The sequence below is a fragment of the Chenopodium album genome, chromosome 18 (genome assembly GCF_948465745.1).
Source record: "Chenopodium album chromosome 18, dcCheAlbu1.1, whole genome shotgun sequence".
NCBI classification, from domain to species: domain Eukaryota; kingdom Viridiplantae; phylum Streptophyta; class Magnoliopsida; order Caryophyllales; family Amaranthaceae; genus Chenopodium; species Chenopodium album.
In genome coordinates this window covers 16,598,701-16,613,753 of record NC_137851.1, presented here as the reverse complement: position 1 = coordinate 16,613,753, position 15,053 = coordinate 16,598,701, and the positions used below count along the sequence as shown (strand labels likewise).

At 34.8% G+C, this 15,053-nt stretch overlaps 1 protein-coding gene and 1 long non-coding RNA gene across 7 annotated transcripts; one reads left to right on the top strand and one right to left on the bottom strand.

The window, feature by feature from the left end:
• The first annotated feature begins 4,512 nt into the window (after positions 1 to 4,512).
• LOC145593195 (uncharacterized) lies at positions 4,513 to 7,476 on the top strand. 4 transcript variants are annotated; one of them, XR_014102566.1, is made up of 6 exons: positions 4,513 to 4,645; positions 5,316 to 5,755; positions 6,334 to 6,386; positions 6,606 to 6,668; positions 6,892 to 6,992; positions 7,123 to 7,476. It is a non-coding gene; the product is annotated as an uncharacterized LOC145593195 (long non-coding RNA). The 4 variants fall into 4 exon arrangements; XR_014102567.1 differs by having other exon boundaries at positions 7,073 to 7,476; XR_014102568.1 differs by having other exon boundaries at positions 6,887 to 6,992.
• Positions 7,477 to 8,370: 894 nt separating this feature from the next.
• Positions 8,371 to 13,469, bottom strand: LOC145593193 (uncharacterized). Of its 3 annotated transcripts, none has more exons than XM_081649700.1 (6): positions 13,071 to 13,469; positions 12,543 to 12,769; positions 12,100 to 12,446; positions 11,706 to 12,013; positions 9,528 to 9,607; positions 8,371 to 8,689 (listed from the first exon to the last, which is right to left on the bottom strand). In XM_081649700.1, exons 2-4 carry the CDS (start codon positions 12,764 to 12,766, stop codon positions 11,817 to 11,819), a joined length of 768 nt encoding a protein of 255 aa, XP_081505826.1. In that variant the 5' UTR covers positions 12,767 to 12,769; positions 13,071 to 13,469; the 3' UTR covers positions 8,371 to 8,689; positions 9,528 to 9,607; positions 11,706 to 11,816. The 3 variants fall into 3 exon arrangements, with proteins under 3 accessions (XP_081505826.1, XP_081505827.1, XP_081505825.1); XM_081649701.1 differs by lacking the exon at positions 13,071 to 13,469 and adding an exon at positions 12,862 to 13,064; XM_081649699.1 differs by lacking the exon at positions 13,071 to 13,469 and having other exon boundaries at positions 12,543 to 13,064.
• Positions 13,470 to 15,053: the final 1,584 nt, after the last annotated feature.

The window sequence follows — 15,053 nt, the reverse complement described above, 5'->3', positions numbered from 1 at the left end:
TTTTTTCGATTGGTGTCAAAAAATTGAGGCATTGAAGTTAGCATTTTCTATATTTTGCTCAATTAAGTCTAATCTAACCTTTGAAATTTTTTACTTTGTTGAGTATGATGGTTTGAAAGTGTGAATACAAGGAGCAATCGTTCATGGGATTAAACTTGAGTAATAATATATATTTTTTTTACTGAGCAAATTTTGTCTTTTAGTAGCTTGTAATTATAATGGCATTTGTTTCCTTTAGTTAAGATGTTGACTTTATAGATCTTTAATTTTGCAGAAAATCAGCTGATGTGGAATAACATACTCAACAATAGCAACAGATGGTTCCATTAGGAGACACTTATATGCAGAGCAGAGCTGAAGCACTTCAGAATGTGGAGTCTACAATTCACAAATTGAGTAATATATTTACACAATTGGCAATAATGGTATCAACAATTCACGAATTGAGTAATATATTTACACAATTGGCAATAATGGTATCACAGCAAGGAGAGATTGCAATCAGGTTTGCATCCTGTAGCTTAAGATGGCTGTTTTGCAAATATGTGTTATTGATTTACTTGTCTTTGTAGTTGACTCTCAAGTTATTTTTAATAGTATTTAAAGCATTTAATATTTGCTTGTATTGGTTTATTGGATCTTTTGCTGAACCTTGATTTAATGATGCCGTAACTATCAAGTTGATTGCCTTTTCAATTTGATGGGATTTGGTTATAGCACAATCTTGCTATTTAGCTAAAAATTTCCAACTCTTCTCTATAATTAACAAAATTATATTCTGTTTTCTTCTGCTCTTCAATATTGGAATAAGTAACTCCTCTTAATCCTATAGCTGGTGGGTAAATTAATATCATTTAAGTTTATCATGCCCTTCAGATACTCGTAGATTTTTTTTTTTCTTGATAAAACTTGGTCTATTGTTGTTTATAAGGATTAAATTGATTTGACTGCCTTTGCTCTTTAATATTAGTAAGGATTGAATATAATATAATGAGGGTTTTTTTTTTTTTTTTCCACGTAAACTTTAGAATTCTTGAAATCAATTGATAAAAAAGACTGGTTGTCCTTTGTTTTTTATCTATGCTGATCCTATTACAATAACTTAGTTTACTAGGGTGAGCTAACTCAATATAATATATCCTTTTCTATGTAAAATATTATGGTTTGTGAGCTAACTCAATTCAAATTAAACTGCTTGACCTCCTTGAAGAAATGAGTTAGGAATGCTATGGTTTTGTAATGATAAACAAAGATGAGCTTCTGAGTCCAACATCATTTTAAAAAAAACAAGGGGTGGGCTTGGTAGGGAATGTACTCGGTACTTATGTGGGTGGGGGTAGGTGTAGGACCTCACGTGACTCCTTTACTTGATGTTTTCTGTTTAATTTTTAGGAAAAATTACCACCATTAATCCCAACTTTGCTCCATCTGCCGATATTAATCCCAACTTCAGTTTATTCCCTATCACTCACAACTTTACACCCTATTAATTTTTATCACCCCCAACCGGTCATCCAACCTAATATAACAGGTTACAAGACACGTGTCAGCGTATAATTGACTTAAATAAATTTTAATTGTTTTTTTTAAAAAAAACAAAAAACAAAAAAACCCAAAAACCACCCATGTCCAGCTCGCTGCCACCACCCAAATTCCCCCCAGAGCGCCGACTGCCGTCAGAATTCCTTCCTCTCCCCTGGTGTCGGCGCTTACCCGGCCACCTCCCCTTTTCCTTTCGATTACCCATCCCCTTTCCAGCTCTTTCCAGCCCCGAAAAACGCAACCCATCCCCTCTCCCTAGCCCAGTCCACCGGAACCCACCCACCTCCAATTCCCGCAGCCCTAAACCGTCCAAAACGAAACCACTTTCCCTAAAATGGCCACGAAATCGGCCACTAATGGCCGAAATCGGCCGGTAAAGGGTTGAAATCAACCATTCAGCCCCACCATCGGCCGATTTCGGCCATTTGTGGCCAATTTTGGTGGTCGTTTTTGGGGAGAGGGGGTTGTTTTTTGGTGGGGAAACGGTCGTTTAGGGTTGGGATAGATTTTCCGGTAGTCATGGGCTAGGAAGGGAGTGCGTGTGTGTCGGAGGTGGCGCCGCGCTGCCGGTGGTGGTGGTGTGGTGGCTGGGTTAGTTTTAGGGATTTTAATTTTTTTATTTTTTTTTACATTCTTCTTTTGTTTTTATTCTCTTTTTTTGAACCAATTAAATATTGACACGTGTGCAAAAAAAATCTAACTCACAAATGTTAACCTATTAACTGGTTGCAGGTGATTTGGGGGTGATAAAAATTACTCCCTCCGTTTCACAATGATGTTCCTGTTTACGTAAATCGATGCAAATTTTTACCTATATTTGATCGCAAATATCTTTAGTATCACATTAGCAAAAATTATAAAAGTTAGATATTAATAATTTACTCATCAAAACGAATCAAAGTAGATCCCACATGACTATATTTGTTCTTATAGATTGAGAGAAATTTAGAAGATTCTCTCTTATTTTTAAAAAGTCAAAGATTCCAAACAGGAACATCATGACGGAGGGAGTAATAGGGTGCAAAGTTGGGAGTGATAGGGAACAAACTAAAGTTGGGATTAATATCGGCGGATGGAGCAAAGTTGAGATTAATGGTGGTAATTTTTCCTTTTTTTTTATTCTCTTTTTCTCTTAAATCTAATCAATCAGAATAGTTAATTTTCTTTTTCTTTTTTTTAATTCTCTTTTTCTACATTAACTTTTCTTACTTTGTTTTTTTATTGCCATGTCCCCGTGTCCAAAATTTGAATTTGGACTCTTTTAAAACGTGTCAATGGATCCTTAATTTGTTAATTTTCCGAGTCTGACACTCGGACCCATACCCGAGTGCGAGCATCTTAGATTGGCATGATGCACACATCTTATGACTTGTCTCCCTGCAATTTTCCTTCAATTTTTATATAGTTGATGCTTGATAGTTCGTAAAGCAATGCTTATGTAATTGAGCATAGCATTCATATCGAAACTGTGTGAGTAATCAAATTTAATTTGCACTAATTAGCTTTAGAGTGATGGTGTGTTGACTTATTGCTCTCGTCTTGCGATTAATTTTTGTTTTAGACTAAGACGTTATTTTAAAAATGAATATTTGCAGCCTAAACAAGATAGGATAAGTATACTTTGATCTTCAATTGTCTTTATGGACTTTATCTCTGACTATATATTTTCTGATTTTTTTTTTTTTTTTTTTTTTTTTTTTTTTTTTTTTTTTTTTTTTTTGCGTTCATTGAATATAGGTAGACCATAGATATACAAAATAGAATTTAACATATGCGAATCAAGTGAGAGCTCAATAGTAAAGCTCTTACCTTTAGGTTGAGCTATTGAGACATGAGATGGCTCAATTTTCTCAAATCTCTTCCCAACCTTATATTGGGAACTTGTCCGTATAAAATACACCGCTGATTTTGAGCATTCTAGAACACAATAATTTCATCTTCAATTTATATTGGGTACTCGATAAACTATTATTGGTGCATTTTCTTGCATAACAAGAATATCCTTACGACCCCCTTGTGTAGTTGAAGGAAGTTGAACATTGACTATTATACAACTCCAAATGGCCCACATATGATTTTAAAAATTTTCATGTCTAGCAGTAAGACTGAAGGAGCTTTTTAATGTTGATGGCAATGCAAGCGACACACGGATTAGGTGATTGAGTTAATATGATTTTATGGTTATCTTGTTGGGGTTTAGAGTAGGTAGAATGTAGCAGCAGTTGTTATGTCGAGGGGGAGAGGTCACTAAAATGTTTGTACATTTATGCTGAATGAATATGACTCAACATTGTGAGTTTACAAAGGAAGAAAATAAGTGAGTAGGGTGGGTGGGCATGGAACTCATTGATAGGTATGTAAATGTTACAAGTAGTAGGGTTTTGTTGGATCCTGAACCTTGAAGTTTATGAGACGCACTAGTGGAAAAAGTCTCTTTACCACTCTACAAATGCTTCGGTGAAATGGAAAACCGTAGCATTTTTAATAAAATACTACGGTTCGATAGCTAAACCGTAGCGTTTTACTAGTAATAATAAAAAAATAAATAAAAAACACCGTACCCTCTTTTTTTCTTTCTCTCCTATGTTACGGTATTCTAGAAACCCTCTCTCTCGACTCTCATCCCTTTCTTCTCATATGTGGCTTCAAGGGAAATCAAGAAATGAAAGTGTTTCTTTCTAAGATCTTGAAAAGGTATTGTTCTCTGATACAGGACAATGGGAGAGCCATCCCCAAAAGCTAGCTAAGGGGAGGAGAGCCCGTTGTCCTATATAAATCCCACATTAGTCCCCCATATGACCGATGTGGGACTCCAGTCCCATACCTTGCAATGGATCATTAGATCCGCAATCAAGAGCCACCCTCATGTGGCCTCAATGAGAGGATCGTAACATTCTCTGCTCTCTTTTTTAAATAATCTTTGAATTTAGTTCTTCTCTTCGCTTTTATTGATTTTTTTTTTCACTCTTTAATCTCGCTTGGACAGAGCGTCTGCTCAAAATTTGATCTGAAATTGGGGCAAAAACTGCAATTATAGTTTTACGTGTGCTGCCATTTGAGTTTGGGTACGGTTGGTGTTGATGTTACGGCTGTGGGTTTGCATGTGAGGCTCTGAATTTTTTCTTCGCTTTGTCATTGTTTTGATTTGTTTATCATTGTTTCTTGTGATTTAAGCTCTAGTTTTAACGGTTTTGATGAAGTTTTATGAATTTTGCTGCTATCTTTTGGGTTATTTTTGCTCTGATTTCTTGGCTTTTGTGATGTTTCTGATTTGGTGCTCTTGAATTGTATCTCGCAATCTTTAATAATTGTGCATTTGTTGATCCAAATATCTAATCTTTTGAATTTTGCCACCAATTTAGGTATATTTTCTATTTTCTGGCAGCATATAGAATGGATATACTCCTAAAAGCTTTATTCATCTTGACATTTGGCAGTAATATTGATACTTATAATATGGTCTATGGGTCTTTGATTTATTTCTAGATGCTGGAGGTATACTAAAAAGTTCAGATGCTATAAATTATTTTTTATAAATGACTGCACGCTGTGAACATTTGTGGATTTATCCTTTATTCCAATCCAAACCCTCTTTTTCCAGTATCCATATGCAGCTTTCGTCCTTTACATGAATGTGAATGCTTGATATGGGTGTTGGTGATGCTGATTTTTCACTTCCAGCATTAATAATTCTTTGTTAAGTACATTTTATCTTGTTCAAGTTTGTCCATACTCCAATTGATTGTCTGTGCATCTTGTCCTTTGTTTTGTAGAATGAATGGGAGGTTGTGAAGCAAGGATGGGATGCTCAAGTGCTTGGTGAAGCTTCATACAAGTTCAGGAATGCAGTTGAGGCTGTCAAGAAATTGAGGGAGGATACTAAGGCTAACGACCAGTATTTACCCTCTTTTGTTATTGTGGATGAGAATGTAAAGGTTGTTGGTCCGATTGTCGATGGAGATGCTGTTGTCACATTTAATTTTCAGGCTGATCACTTGACTATGCTTGTGACAGCGCTTGAATATGAAAAAATTGATCAGTTTGACAGAGTTCACTATCCTAAAATCCGTTATGCTGGTATAGCGGTATGCTTCAATATGATGGGAACTGGGAAGTTGAAGCTTCCCAGTCATTACCTTGTTTCTCCTCCGGAAATTGAGAGAACTTCTGGGGAGTATTTAGTTCACAATGGTGTGTGAACATTTGCTTGCAGGTGAGAGTTAATGGTCTGATGTTGCATACCTGCTGATTTGTGTGTACCTAAGTAATGTTGCTATACACGTGAGAAGGATTAATGTCATTGTTATGTCATGTTATCTGATTGGATCAATGCAGAAATGATTCTACATGCTCATGAGAGCACAATGTGCTGAAGTAGTGTTGCACTTTGATTAATATGATGGAAGATAAACCTTTTCTTCACCGCCTTCTCTGTTTTATTTGTCATTGACCTTTGCTTAGATAAAAGTATGCCCTGTCAAAATCACTTACCTTCATTTTCTCCAATATAGACAAGGACAGAAGGACTCCTGATCGAATTTGATGGTTGTTTTTTACTTGAGGTTTAGCTTAAGATTAGCTTGCTGTAATGCTCTTTCCAGTTCAGCTGCAATGTAATTGTGAATTCTCTTTTTTCAAGTCTTCTTGCGGCCTAGCTTCGGCATGATATATGAATCAGTAAAGCCTAGACTATTATAATTGGAGATATGCTGAATGTGCTTTAAGCTGTGGTTTAACTGTTTAAAGCAAATACTTGTAACTTTTTCAAATGATCTCTTTTCCGTGTTACAGTGAAACAGTCAAGTTTGGACATGTTACCTTTTTCTGGAACGGGAATCACTCAGGTTTAACTAATCAACTATTATATCATATTTGGTCTTTATCCTACTACTTTTGCTCAACTTGAATCTTATTACTAATCAATTCTGCATCATTTAATATATGTATGAAAGCAACTTACAATTTGTTATTTTATGCTGTTATTTTTCTATATTCTTGTACACTGTTTATTTCCCTTTCAAATATCTTGAATAATATTCTTGCTCCTTGCTTATGTTCTGCAGCGTCCTAGAAAAGCAGAGGACAAGTAGCAATAGTTGCCACTTCCTGAAAAGCTAACTAAAGAAGTGAGTTAAATTCAGGTTCCCTGTCTTTATGTCCAACTTTATTTGCCTTCAACTTTATTTATGATTGTTTTCGGAGGCTCGGAGCTACGCATAATCGTACATGAATTTTGTTTATGATTGTTTTTGCTAAAGCTTGTCTTAATGTGTTGCCACTTGCGACGAACTAGTGATTTTCTTAAACCATCAATGATGTTATTAATTGAAAGTATGATGTGTAGTGCAGGCGGTGCCTTAGAGGTTGTATACTCTCTCTTGCCACCTATGAAGGTGCTTGTCTCTGGTCCAGGAGGAATAACTGTTGTTGACAATGAGTTCCTCAAGGAAGTAAGTTATTTTCTCTATGACCTCTGAGGATTACTCTTCCCTTTAATTTGCAGACTCTAATTTGTGACTGTAATTTGCAGACTCTTCCCTTTAATTTGCAGACTGTAAGACTCTTTCCTGTAATTTGCAGGAAAATGTCGTCTATGGTATGGTCCCTCCTCATGGTATAAGCTTTTGGAGAGAAATAGACATGAAACTGAGATCAGTAGAGGATCTGCTTAAGAAATCGTAAAAAATAGTCATTTGCCTTTTTTCTACTAGTAAGATGATGGAGCATACTTGTGTTCGTATTCGATCAAACTGTAGAAAGTCCATATGTTATTGATGTTCCTGTTTTCGTTTGTTGAATAGGCTGCTAGCCTTATTTGTTAAAAGTTTACTGTGTATTCCTACCTATTCAAAAGCATCACTCAATTCTTATGAATAGTGTAGTATACCACTCAATTCAAAGACTAATATTTGACTAAAAAAATTCATTTACGTATTTACTCTTATATTTATTTTTTAATTTTTTTTTACATTTGTAATAAGCATGATGTAGTAATTAAAGAAGACTAAAAAACTTGGTTTAATTGCTTGATAAAACTAGTCTTCTGGCCCGTGCAAATGCACAGGTTGTTCATAGAAAATTACATTGAGAGATGAGTAAGGAAATACCAATAAATCATTATGGGTGTAATGTGTAATTGAAATCATGAATAAATTAATTAAATTTTTGAGACTTTGATTCGAAATTATGCTTGAAAAAAGGTGGAAGGACTAAATTAAAGAGAGAAAAGAAAAAGTTTGAATTGAAGAGGGGAGCTAAAGATGAAGTGTTAAATAAGAGAGTTAAAGATGATGTAATAAAAAAAAATTTAAAAATTAAAGATGTAAGAAGACATGTGGCACATTAAATTGGAAAAGAGTATAGGAAAGTGTAACAGGAGAGAACATGTGTCGATTTGGGTGTATAGATTAGCATTTAAGTTGCTTTTGTTAATTTGTTTGCTTTTTTATGAAAATTGTAATTGTAACGCTTGATTGTAGGCTAGGGTGACCAACCCTTTTGTATATCAAAAGGTAATTCAAACGTTTTTATATATACTACATATGCGCTTTTAACTTTCTATAATATCTTGCAGAAAACTTTTGTATATCATTTTATTTGATTCACGTGATTGTTTTCTTTAATTAAATATTTAACTATAACTATTTTTTGTTTTAGACTAAAGACAATTAATTTGTATAGTTAGATCTTTGAATCAACCTTGACCATATGATAAATTGAATTATACTAGTAAGAATAGATTAGTTTGGTGTTGATTCCTACTTCAATTAGACAAAAATAAAATTCATCTACTTGTAACATTTATACTGAAATACAACTAGTTTATACTTACAAGACGTTTATACAAATTTATACAGTTAAAAAATCATATTCTTGTTCTAGTGCTCTACATTTGGAATTCCCTAATTTCTAAATTTAATTTGGTCCAGCCTTAACTTGAAACCGCCATAGTCCACATAGCTGAATTACAACTAGTTTATACTTACAAGACGTTTATACAAATTTATACAGTTAAAAATTCATATTCTTGTTCTACTTCTGGAAAATCTTCTCTAATTTCTAAATTTAATTTGGTCCAGCCTTTACTTGAAACCGCCATAGTCCACATACGGGCGATAGGCCTCACAACTCAATCACCTCACAATACCTGCACATCCAAATAAAAAGTGAATTATCTATTAAATCTCAAGTAATGGTATAACACGAGCTATGATGCCTCTTGGTGGTTAGATCTAATCTATGCACACATAACTCCAAATAGGAAGAGCTAAATATTGTAGCATTAGTTCTAAGACCTCATATCTGATCTTTACAAGAACACAAATATAATAGTAGCAACAATAACAACACAACATCAACCATAGCATCAACAATGTCAATAAAAACAGCAGCGACAAAAAAATAAACAATAACAGTGGTAACGACAACAATAACAGTAGTAACGATGACAATAACAGTTGCTATCAAAAAAAACCTAACTACTAATTAGCCACTTTAATCCAATTATCAGACAATTGAACAAAAGCTATCATATATGTGATTATATCTGTAATTAAAAGTAATTAAACAAAACTAACACTTTTTCTAACTACAAACTAATTCACTAATCTAACATAAGCAAAAGAATTCCGGCACCAAATCTGATGAAACGGCACAGATTTCGTACCCAAAAACACTTTGTTTCCGTGTAAAACTTGGGGAAACAAACAACTAGTAAATAAGGATACCAAACAACTAGTAAGGGTAACACTATATATTAGCCTTCCCCCCCCCCCCCCCCCCCCCCAAATTTGTTTCCAATCCGTTACCTTTACTAATTTGATACCAAACGCCCCCTTAGTGTTAGATTAGTGAGTGTTTAGACCTTTTATTCATGTACTCAGTGTTTATTAAATAAGGATTATCATTTCAAACACAATTTACCCAGAATACATTAACCTAAAAAACTAAAATCTGAACTTTGATTATGGATCAATATGGCTTACCAAAAAGGAGAGAAACTCTGAAGTACGTTGCATCTATCCACAACCACCAAGATTTCATCCTAGGTGTCTTCCTTCAAAAGCTGGCAAACAATTAAAAATTAGAAATGAAAACAACAGTAAGAATATTCATTGAAGATATAATGCAAACACACTTCTTTCTTCTCTCATTCTTTCGATTCTTTCTCTTTATATTTTGCTCTATCTTCTTCAAAGAGTTGCAGTAATATTAAGGGGATCATTATCTCCTATATCAGAGTTAGATCTGTGGCATATAATTTGGAGCTGCCCCCTACAGCAAAGATACATCCCACATCTCATGTGCCAGTGCTAATGGCCCTCTGAGATCAGCCGTAACAGACCTCTATTTTAAATTATGATGTGTTTAGTTTTTTTTTTAAATGCGTAGCTATCTTATACTTGAAATTGTCTTTTTACTCCGCTTCATGCCATATCAAGATTGATCATGATCTCATCCCAAATTCATGGGAACTGTAAAAGAAAACCCCCTCGGTCTCTTTCTCATTACCATCAAGTCTTATATATACAGTACATTAGGAATTTAGGATAGCAAGGCCTAAATCTAGGAACAATTAAAGTACTCTAGTTAAGGCTACAAACAAGAAACCAAAAATATTACAAATTAAAAAAGTAAAAATAAAAATTGTACTGCCCTTGTGAAACCAGAATATTACAAATTCAAATATGAGATATGCAAAATAAATCGTTTACATATTTGTTGTCAGGAACCAAACAAGGCAATATCATTATAACATTTCCTATTTGCAAAATTAATAATGTGCTCCTAAAATGTAATCGGGGGTCATTGCCTGCATATAATAAGGAAAAGGACCAGAGCACGATAAATTGAAGAGGGATGGAACTTTCACTATGATAATGTGCTCCAAACAACATCAATGCCATTTTGTTTGTACAATGCACTAGTAATTGGTGGGATATAAGCTTCCTTCATAGTTTTCTCCTATTTCAAATGTTATGTTTTTGCTTACTTAAATAGTTTGTATCTCTTTCTTTATTTTATTAAATTGTCATATGAAGTACCATTTACAACTTCTGTTTTGCTATATATATAATGCTTATTGCTCAATAAATTCAACAGCCATCCCCCTCAATTGAAATTAAAGTATTAGAATTATATTTGACAGTTATATAGACTACCGCACCAAGAAAACTAAACGGACTATAAATTTTTAGAGCTCATATAGTCTCCAAGTATATAGATGCATTCAAAATTCTACATCAATGGATATTATTCTCAGGTTGTAAGAGAATGACACATGAGTGCAAAACAAAAGTCATACCCTAAAATCTTATACTGACCATTAATTAATTTTAATTTTTAATTGCCCAACATTAGTCAAGGTTGCATTGTGTGCCATTTGTTCATATTTGTCTTTTTTAACATAAGGAAACTAAACGACCATTTGTTCACACAAGCTAATTATGCATGGATCATCTTAACTAATGAGTATTTTGAATTTTTTATAAATAATTCATCAAATGAGTTACCAACATTAGTCAATTGAAGTTGAAAGTATAACCCTATATTTATGGGCATATTTTGTGTCGCCATTTTATTAGTTCAAAATAATTATATATTCAGGTAAAATCAAGTCAGATACATTATGATAGTGATACGGAGACATTAACTTCAATTGTTCAAAATGAGAGCAACATTATAAAATAGATCTATAATCTACATCTATGGACATAAATTGTGTTTCCATTCAATTTTTTTTTCTGTTGAAGTGAAGGTAACAAGCAATACGAGGCCCTATCTCAATAGCTGCCACATCTCATTGTGTTACTGATTTTACCTTCTTAACATGGGTTAATGTTATAAATTACAACATCCATTCAGAAGTTACCTTTCCTCATATAATATTCCCTTTTGGGTTCACCCAAGAAAATATTTTAAAACAATTAAGCAGATTGAAAGATGTTGATTACACACTTATAAGTTATAACACATACATGCTAAAATTACAGGGAGCACAAGATTATAGCTGAGGCAAAACATTAACCATCTTTAAAAAGCATTAACAATACAACAGCACACGTTTAAAGTTGTAGATAGTATTTAAGTAGCAGTGAGGTACAATGCTTCTTTAAGAAATGAAATACAAACTTTCAATTCAAAAATAGCAGCAAAGGACATACCTCAAGAATCATTGAAGTGTTAGGCCTTTCATTAAAATCCTCATTAAGTAGACTTCTGATTATATCCTCCTTAAAGTCATCCAAACATGCTTTCACCAAGTATTCATCTCTCTAATTAGGATCTCCGAGAACTTCAAATTTTTCTTGGCTTGTGCCAAAGCCAAATCCAGCTAGCATTTCAAGTAGGATCACGCCCAAACTGAACATGTCAGATTTTAGAGTGAAAGGTTTTTCTGGCGATTTCAATTCTGGTGCTGTATAGACACCCCTTGCAATAGGAACATTTGCAGCTTGTTTTAGGGAGCATGCTGCAATTCACACATTCAAATCTTAAAAAGATTCTATTGAAGATCGGGTATTTGGGTATAAAAAGACAACCTATTAACTTACATACCTGATCCAAAATCACCAATTTTAATCACCTTGTCTTTAAGAAAAACATTGGATGGCTTAAGGTCACCATGCCTTATCTTTCTTGAATGGATGTGGTCCAAACCACGAACAAGTTGCTCAAAAATGCCCCATAGCTCTTTAACCTCCATTTTCCTTTCCTCAAGGAGCTTGTCTAAAGATGTGTTACACAGCTCTAACTGGATGAATAGACAAGGAAAATCTGATTCAACTTCAACTTCAACGGATTCGTCAGAATCCTCATACAAGCCCTCAATTGATGGCTCTATCCAGGCAGAATAGTATCTAACAATATTATTGTGAGATATCTCTGCTAAGCAGAGAACCTCACTGCACAAGTTTAAAAAAAATTAGATATTAGAGATTATAAATATTAAACTTTGTACTTCTTATTATATACACAAAATTATTTGAGAAAATAATTACTTTATCACGATGTCGTAGCAAGCTTCACCAGCATCCAAGATAATCTTTTTTACTGCATATTCTTTCCTATCTAATTTATTCATGCACTTAACAACCATGCCGTATCCACCGCTCCCGATTTTCCTAATTTCATCAAATTCAGTCAGGAGTCTAGATTCTAACCCCTTTGATCCAGTTTCCGATGTTCTAATAGATTTTCCGGATTTAGGACAAAATATCATCATCTCCTGTTCATATAATAAAAGCATAAAATAAGAGGAAAACTAAAAGAACGTTTAAGGATAAAAATCATAAAATAAAGCATAAGAGGAATGCAAACCTTTCAAAGCTTCACCAATTAGAACCACAAACCAGAAAATTACAAGAATAATATTCAAATCAATTCCAAAAATGCACAGCAAGAATCGTCCAAAACTCATACAAGAATCAATAATCCAGAGAAACAACCCAAGCTAAGGTATAATAAACCCAAATAAGTCACAATTCACGAATAAGTTCAAAGGTAGAGAAGAAATTCGATCACAAAACCTTATTTCAATTGAGAAAATTAGGGTTTATGAACTGTCGATAAGGCCCAAATCTGATGTCAATCCCCTGTATCAATGCTAAAATACAAATCCAAGACTCCGATTTGCTCCAATTTGAATGAAATCAAAAGCCCCAATTTCAATTGAGAAATTAGGGTTTATGCAAAGCGTGTGACTGGGGAAAAGTGGTGAAATGGTGGTGATGGAGTGATTGTAGGGTTGGCGATAAGAGGTCGCCGGCGGTAAGAAGTGATTCGTTGGCGGTGGTTGTGGGGTTCGGAGGTGCGTGATGCTGGGAGAATGAGTGAGCCGTGGGTTCGTAGAAGCAGGCTTTTGATTTTTAAATTTTTTAACATGCAGGTTCCTGATGGGCTTCAAACGAGGAGCCATAGCTCGCTTGAGTCCGCCGTGGACTTCAATGGATGCGAGCTATTGCTCACTTGTCGAGTAAACTCTGGCTCGGGACTGCTATGCACGCCCGGTAGTATTGTCAAAACGGTTTGACATATTGGTTTCGGTTCAGTTTGAATTCGATTCGGTTTGAAAACGGGTTAGTTTGAAATCGGTTCAAGTGTCTTACGTTTCGGTTTACATTATTATCGGTTTGGTTAGGTTTCGGTTTATTGCTGAGCGGTTTTAATTCGGTTCGGGTAGTAACGGGTAGGTGCAGCCGGATTGTGATTTGTTAACGGTTTAATGTAAACGATTTTTCTCCCGGTTCAAACGGTTTTGGGTTGGAAACGGTTCAGTTTTTAATCAGTTCATTTCGGGCAGTTAAACGGTCTTGATTTGAAATTTGACTTTATTATCATTGATTAATAATAGGGTTTTTTTTTACTTTTACCACCAAAAAAAATCAAAAAAATTATTTTTTACCGCCAAAACTTCTAAAAGTTTTATTTTACCATCAAATAAAATTCTAAAAATTGTTTTTACCACCTTCCGTTAAAAAAACCGTTAAATCTAACGGTTTAAAAAATAAATTCTTCGATTTTCGTGCGCAAAATATGTTTTTCATAGGTTTAGGGGGCAATTTTGGTCCTTTGGAACCAATTTGAGGTCAGAATTGACAAAAAATGATTGAAAATGCCTCGTTTTGCAAAACGAGGCATTTTCAATCCGTTTTTGTCAATTCTGACCTTAAATTGGATCGAAAGGACCAAAATGCCCCCCAAAACCCCTAAAGACCATGAGTTTGGCACGAAAATCAAATTTTTTGATTTTTTTTTTTTGTGGTGTTATAGTAAAAGTTTGAGATTGTGTGGTGTTATAATCCAATTTTTCAAAAACTTGTGGTGTTATTTTCTAAATTTTCCAAATAATAATAGTAATAACAAACTTTCTCAGCGTCAGGTTGCCTTATGGAAGTGTCAGCAGAGGGATCACACTTTGGCCTGGTTGTAAGCCGTCCCAATATCAGGTTTGGGTCAGACTATGAATGGTAAGACTTACCGTTGTGTTCTTTGCTACCGATAGGGTGTTCCTTTGTTCTCCGTTTCGACACCGTGTTCTGCTTGCTCAAAGGTTTTTGTTGGGGATATTTATGGGGATCATGCAGTGTCTTGTGCTGGGATGGTGGGTATTAAACATCGGCACAACGTTGTTCGTGATACCCTTGTTGATATTTATTTTCGGTTTGGTATTTTTACAAGAAAGGAGGTTAACGTTGGGTTGACTGGAGGGAACGACGGGGCTCTTCGACCAGCACATGTGTTGCTTTATTCCTAGGATAGAGGCCTTGATGTATGTGTTAACTTGACGGGGGCTTCTCCTTTGACACAATCTGGGTTGTCTACTGACTTCGTTCCTGGTCTTGTTGTGTCTGTTGCGGCTCAGCGGAAGCGGGACAAATATGGACGCGTTGTAGGGCTATTGGCTGTGGGTTTCTTCCTTTCTCCTTTTCTGCATTGGGGGAATTAGAGAAGGATGTTGCTGCGTTGTTGACATTCGCTAGGACTCAAGATATTGGTGCTCGTGCAACTGC

Excerpts from the sequence above, each read along its gene's own strand:
- LOC145593193 (XM_081649699.1), bottom strand. The coding sequence starts at position 12,790 with ATGCTTTTATTATATGAACAGGAGATGATGATATTTTGTCCTAAATCC. Across the intron at positions 12,447-12,542 it reads TGCTACGACATCGTGATAAA|TGAGGTTCTCTGCTTAGCAG; the intron begins GTAATTATTTTC and ends AAACTTGTGCAG. Across the intron at positions 12,014-12,099 it reads AATTGGTGATTTTGGATCAG|CATGCTCCCTAAAACAAGCT; the intron begins GTATGTAAGTTA and ends TGTGAATTGCAG.